Genomic DNA, 6,991 nt, shown 5'->3' on the forward strand with positions numbered 1-6,991 from the left:
ATACTGCATTTGAGTATTGGTTATTATATGATTCATCTCATCAAGCTATACACACACACACACACACACACACACACACACACACACACACACACACACACACACACACACACACACACACACACACACACACACACACAAACACTGACACACAAACATTTTATTTATAGTCAAAGATTATTTAAAAAAAGGCTTTAAAGAATAGGAGGTACATTCATTAACAAATGTCCTTCTGTGGAAAGCAGGTTGAAAATAGAATAAGGCACAATCCTAAACACAGTGAAAAAATGAAATGACAACTGTCCGATAAGTCTCTTCGACTGTGGTCCATATTCAAATAGAAGAAAACCCTTGCAGAAAGCAGGGTATTAGTTCAATCAGGCCTGAAAGCTTGCCTTCATTAACATATTTGAACTATAAGCCTTTTATGATATAACGTTATATAATTCTAATGAATTTCAATTGAGTAATTATGGAATAGGGGACAGGATAGTTACATTTCATTCCATTCCATTCCATACTATTCATCATACACCTAATATATATCCAGCTGCAGCTGCACCTCTGGGTCCAGCTCCACCTCTAGGTCCAGCTCTAGGTCCAGCTCTAGGTCCAGCTCCACCCCCAGCTCCACCCCAACTCACTCATTGAAATCAAGTATCATCTAGCTGTGGCCCTGGAGAAGCCCCGGCATAACCCAACATTAACCCCTAAACCTGACCCTAACCCAACATTATCCCTAACATTAACCCCTAAACCTGACCATAACATAACAATATCCCTAACATTAACCCCTAACCCTAACCCAACAATATCCCTAACATTAACCCCTAAACCTGACCATAACATAACAATATCCCTAACATTAACCCCTAACCCTAACCCAACAATATCCCTAACATTAACCCCTAAACCTGACCATAACATAACAATATCTCTAGCATTAACCCCTAACCCTAACCCAACAATATCCCCAACATTAACCCCTAAACCTGACCATAACCCAACAATATCCCTAGCATTAACCCCTAACCCTAACCCAACATTAACCCCAAACCTGACCATAACCCTGACCCTAAACGGGTTGACTGTCCAGCATTAAAACCTAATCAGCTACATGTTCAGAGGTGGAGCTGGACTAGGTTTGCTCCACCCATCTGGCTCCACAGTGAGCCGCACTTACATTTTGAGCGGTCTCAAGAGACTAATAGTAATGACAATTCCTCCATCAACATAAATACACTGTAACCTCATGATAACCGTTCAGTGAAACTGTTTTGCCATGTCTTGCAAGAGAAACGCTGTGGCAGAATCAAACATAACACGTAGGACTATCTAATGAGAAATATTTGCATATATCTCATATTTCGCTCTTGTTAACAGCTCTTTGAGTTGGGTGACTTTTAGCCTCAGGACCCGTTTTTTCTCAGAAAAGCCGCGAGGCTTAAGACCAAATCAAAGCTGTCATTCTTCGGGCCGGCCCGCACATGAGCTGCTCAAAACACCCTCCGCTCCCCTCCAGAAAGCAGCCCCCTCCTCCTGCTGGCCGCAGTAGGATCATATGATTGGGCATATTAGGAACGAGGGGTAATGCTCTTAGGCCCTCCGATGACCAGCAATGGCCGGTCTCCATAAAACCAATAAGCCAACGCAGTTTAACGGATGTGTTGCCGCGATTATTCGGTCAACTATCTTTATCCCACATTTAGATTAGCTAATGACGGGGGCCCTCGTTGCAAGAACAGGGACCACGTAACCTGAACACAAGGACTCGTTTGTGGAGAGAAATAGATTTTGATTCCGAGCACACAGTTCGATACAGTTGATATTTACAAACACAAAAAACTATTACAAACAGGGTGATGTTGCGTTTAAATATCTTTGTAGGCAAACATTTTACATTTTGTAACATAGGACTCTCTGCGATGCTTTAAATGCAGTTCTTAAAAATTAATTGTAACATGTAATACGCCTACATGGGGTCACTGCCGATGTTATCATAGAGTAAATAACCTTTTTTAGCATTACATTACAAGTAAATATAAATAAATTTGTGTTTACCAGAGTGACTCCTATAACGCATTACTTATAATTGTGCAATTTAGCAAGGCAGTCTGCCTGCTCTCTGAGGGATGCCTGACTATAACGAGCTGTTTGCAACCTCTAACAAATTAAGTTAAACAGCGGAAAGCAGAACAAAACATGTTAAAAGCATCACACACACACACACACACACACACACACACACACACACACACACACACACGTAACATCAGTGTCATACTTTTGAGTGCCTTTCACATTATATGCCATTTTTTTATTTATTTACTTTTCTTCTCGTTGCTGCCCTCCTCATCTCTTCTTACAGCAGATACATGTCACCAGTAATGGACATCAAGTGCTTTCTGCTAAGCCCTTTCTGCTGGACTTACATTAGACATAAAACCCATCTCACAACCAAAGAGAAATGGCGTTTGCACACAATGCCACTTACATGGCCCCACTACGCATCAAAAAACCAAAGAACTCAACCAAAAAAAAGCAAGCTTTTCCGAGTTAGGCTTAGGTCTGCCTCAAGAAACTGAAAAATGTATGTTGAAATGTTAAAATTATTAACATTTATTTTTATGAAAAAAAATTGGTGAGCCAAAACAATGTAGAAGTTAACTTGACTTAAATATAACTGCAGTTTAGCACAGAACTTCATGTTAGTAAGCCTAAAAGAAATACAAATAAAACAGTGTGCATGAAACATGCTTAATGTATTAATGTAATTATTATTCCTATTATTTATCTTCAACATTTCAGCCTCTACAGCGACAAGAATCGTCCAGGTACGGCTGAGAGGTCATCTTCATATCATTTGGAGTCAAAAGTCTCCCCTGTAAGCGATAAGCCAGGAATACTTTAGTGGAGCCCTCTTCAGCAGCAGTGCACATGGAGAGGTCGGCCATTGGCAGAGGACAAAGGAAGGCCCGGGGGTAGGTGAGGACGCTGGCAACAAGTGGCCATAACGCTGACCTTCTCCCACAGCATCAGCTGAACTTATCCTGGATGTTCATGAGGCTGTTGTTGGACTTGGCTCTCTTGGCTGTTGAGAAAAAATAAATAAATGGGTAGTTAACTTTTCAGTATTCAATAAACCGGGCGAATCTGCCAAAAACGGCTAATGAAAAGTAGCTAAAGAAAATCAAAAAAAATATCAAATACATCTGAGTGATTTCATTTGTCAAAACGGAATATTTGATTTTCTTTTAGTACAGCAAAAATGTAGCCACCCTTTAAAGAATAATAATTGTCCCGAATAACACAGGGAACTAAGGAACCAAAGGTAAGCTCCCATTCGCCACCGTGATCCTTTATGCCCAAAATCACCCACACAGCCATAACTTCCCTTGAAGCTCCGTGTCCTCCTCTGCAAGGTTGTAAAGAGTGCCCATGACCTCCGACATCTCTGGCCACCCCCTTCATCTAGTACTGCCATTGAACAACCCTTCCCTCCCCACCCACTGCCGCTCTGATCAAAACCCGCTCTGCTTTTTGAACAACTCCAGGACAGCCTATACACAGTACATCACAGCGCCACACCGCAGTCTGAAATACCCCCCTGCCACAACCCCAGCTTCGGTTCCACTAGTCATCCGACAACACTGACAACCCTCCAAAGAAAAAAACATGTCCGAAAAATCTTTCTGCCGCAACAATGGCCGAATTAAGCCGGTTACTCACGGTGTATGAGCTTGAGTTTCTTTTGTTCCGAGTGAAGGTAGCTGCTCAAGTAGAAGATGATGGGCAGAAAGAGCATGAAGCAAGAGACGGCGATGACTGGAATCATCCCTTCTCGGGGGGCGATGCAGTTGTAGTTCTTACTCCAAAGCCTACGGGTCACGTTCATCTGAAACTCGGCCACAAGACTTTACATTTATTATTTTGTGTGAAATATATATACATTTACATATGGGGCATTTAGCAGACACTTTTATCCAAAGCGACTTACATTAAGTACATTTGTCAGAAGAAAGAGGAACAAGAATATATCGCTGCTGGTACAGTAAGAATGTTCGTAGAACCAAGTGCCCAGCACTACGATCACTAGGATAACCCACCCTTGTATACAATATCGGAAATTCATATTTCTGTAAGCTTCAACCTTAAATTTAATGTTAGAGCAAAATCGGTTGGATAACAACTTGTAGAGTAAGTTTGAGTCGAGGTGTTTCCATGACAAGTCAGTTGCACAATTTGGTTCCATCTTAAATGGGAATGAAGAGCAGAGAAAGGGGGCCATTTGGTAACGAGGGTTACGTACCGCATCCTCAATGTCGATACACAGAGAGCCGTTCTTCTCCATGCCGCCGTAGAGCACATTCAGGCTTTCATACTTGCTCTTACATTTCACGCACAGGTCTGAGTGGTTTTCCTGTTTTTAACGACAAAGTAACAAAAATCACAACAACCTGTAAACGACCATAGAAAAGGGACATTTCTCCTGGATTCTAAACCTTTTAAACCTTTTTTTATTAACCGTTGACTACAATCATTGGTATCCAAAAAAAGTGCAGAATATCATTTTCTGTAATGGAATTTTATAGTTCTAGTTTCCAGTCACAGTCTCAAATCCAGAGGAGACAAGATCTGATATCAAATGGAGGATTGGATCGATTTAACAAAATGTATTACTGTTCCACCATTCCTCCATCCAAAAAATGGAAATAAAATCAAATGGTGACATTTTCCTTTTTAATTATACAGATTTCTATAACCAGTCTCACCCAATAAGAGTATACTGGAGAACTAAGGCTTTAACTTCAACCAATCGGGCCTAGGTTCACAACCAACCTGTTTATACTGGTCAAAGCAGGAGATGGATTGGTTGCGCTCATTCATGAAGTAAAGAGTTTGATTCTTCACGGCCTGCTGTTCTGTGTTGACACAGTCTACAACCAGGGGAGAAACAATTCAAATAAAAGAGTAGGAACATATACATTTTATTATAAGTATGCTGGTTAAAGGTTCAGGGCAGCTTAGATACAGTATAAAGATATAAAACTGTACATATAAAGGGACGATTCAGATTGGATGTGAATAGATCACATCCAAATGAGGACCCATCTATTAGAATCTCGTTGACCATCACCATTACATTATACACTAAACAATTGCCGTTTTAAAAAAGGATGTCTTCATTTATAGTTACTTGTTAAAAACACTTCCCCATATGGACAGCTCACATCCCTCTGAGAGTGAGGAAACATGTATGCCCCAAGCGCCCTTTGGCAAGACACTGAACAAATCTATTACATTCTAGGCATGGGCGACCCAAATGGGAATCAAACCTCACACCCTGGCAGTGTTAATATCATACCGGTTGACTGTTATAATGTATAGTTCTAGCAGGAGAAGGACCGCATGGTTATGTCCTTCTGATGGTCCAGGTGATGATTGAGCGAAGGCCACAGGACTTACGTTCGCAGGCTGAGTTCCTCCAGATATTCTGCAGATTGCCGTACAGCAGATAAATCAGCATGAGCCGATCACTCCTGAGAAGACTGTCTCTACAGTTACCAGGACCATCCTGAACACAGTGAGAATAGTTAACTCCTTTAAAAACCCTTTGTTTTCATTTATCTTTGCATTCTAGTTAGTCTATAATTTTTGTGTTCAGCCAAATTCTAAGGAAGCAATGTTTTACTTCTAAGGTTATTGTTTTTCCTTGTGAATAACGTTGTGAATCTCATAATCAGGCCATATAAGGAATGGTGATGTGTTGCTGATAGTTTAAGTTGTTTGCTCCATAATCTCTTCCTGATGTTCACTCTTAACAGACTCACGGGACATGTGCCTGTGACTCATCAAGGGACAGGATGCAAACCCAATCCACTCACGAAAAGAAGCATTGCAATCAGTAATTGCGTAAAAAAATTAAGTACACACACAAACAAAAATGGCATTTACCTTGTCGTTTGAAATGTTTGCATATATTTCTGACAGGAGAGCATAACCTTCAAAACAGTTGAGACACACTCCGACAGGACGGGCAGACTTCACCAGACAATCTGCGTATGCGATGTATCGATCATGGAATATAGTGGCCAGGTTGCGACAGGTTTGGTTGATCTCTAGATCTTGGGCCACAACGGCTGACAGAGTGTGTGATGATGATAGAGGGTCCACGGCGGGTAGGAGGACGGGGCTCAGTCCGGAGAGGTACCTCGATGCGTCCTCTTCATCTGAAACATTGTCAATGTCGCTGTCAACGGTCGTAGAAAGACAAAGAGTAACTACCGTCAATACCGCAAACGCACTTGTTTTACATAATTGCATGATGAAGACAATAATCCCACCGCTCTACTCGTTGAAAATACCGAACCAGTACTTCCGGTTTTTTTCTGAATGGGTCATATGACTAGGAAGAGACGAGATCTCGCGAGAACTATAGTGGACTTCTCCATTTCTCCAAGGTTTATACGCGGATGGGTATGGTAACAGTGAACCAATTGGATAGGATAGATTGCATATCTAAAGCGGTGCGTGCGTGCGAGTTTGTGCGTGCGTGTGTGCGTTCGCGTATGCGTGCATGCGTGCGTGTGTGCGCGTGTGTGCGCGTGTGCGTGCGTGTGTGCGCGTGTATGTGCGTGTGTGTGTGTGTGTGTGTGTGTGTGTGTGTGTGTGTGTGTGTGTGTGTGTGTGTGTGTGTGTGTGTGTGTGTGTGTGTGTGTGAATAGCTGCGCCTCCTGGTCTCCTGCTGCTTGCCTCCTTATTATTTATCTCCATGCAGCTTTGACACCATACAATTTTCAAATGTGCGCTTGGCTCGGAGTAAATAATCACGAAGTCAAGATAAACGATTTGGGCTCAAATTCTGATTGTGATAATTGTCAAAAACCCTCGAATCAAGGCACCGCAGTCAATGGTCTTTAATGTGAAATTAGTGGCTCTTGATAACTTGCAGGCCGCAGCAATTCCGCAGTCATCAGAGCCTAATGAAAAT

At 41.9% G+C, this 6,991-nt stretch overlaps 1 protein-coding gene across 1 annotated transcript; it reads right to left on the reverse strand.

Moving 5' to 3' along the window:
• Positions 1–1,778: 1,778 nt before the first annotated feature.
• On the reverse strand, positions 1,779–6,405 carry ostm1 (osteoclastogenesis associated transmembrane protein 1). Its single transcript, XM_030345570.1, has 6 exons — positions 5,956–6,405; positions 5,467–5,575; positions 4,840–4,937; positions 4,310–4,420; positions 3,730–3,895; positions 1,779–3,091 (listed from the first exon to the last, which is right to left on the reverse strand). The coding sequence occupies exons 1-6, from the start codon at positions 6,322–6,324 to the stop codon at positions 3,036–3,038; spliced, it is 909 nt and encodes a 302-aa protein (XP_030201430.1). The 5' UTR covers positions 6,325–6,405; the 3' UTR covers positions 1,779–3,035.
• Positions 6,406–6,991: the final 586 nt, after the last annotated feature.

Source organism: Gadus morhua, chromosome 21, assembly GCF_902167405.1.
Source record: "Gadus morhua chromosome 21, gadMor3.0, whole genome shotgun sequence".
NCBI lineage: Eukaryota > Metazoa > Chordata > Actinopteri > Gadiformes > Gadidae > Gadus > Gadus morhua.

What these genes read in the sequence shown, in the direction of transcription:
- ostm1 (XM_030345570.1), bottom strand. Translation starts at nt 6,324, where the DNA reads ATGCAATTATGTAAAACAAGTGCGTTTGCGGTATTGACGGTAGTTACT. An exon ending in CAAACATTTCAAACGACAAG is followed by an intron (nt 5,576 to 5,955) that starts GTAAATGCCATT and finishes CACTGTGTTCAG; the next exon opens with GATGGTCCTGGTAACTGTAG. An exon ending in GTATCGACATTGAGGATGCG is followed by an intron (nt 3,896 to 4,309) that starts GTACGTAACCCT and finishes GCCGAGTTTCAG; the next exon opens with ATGAACGTGACCCGTAGGCT.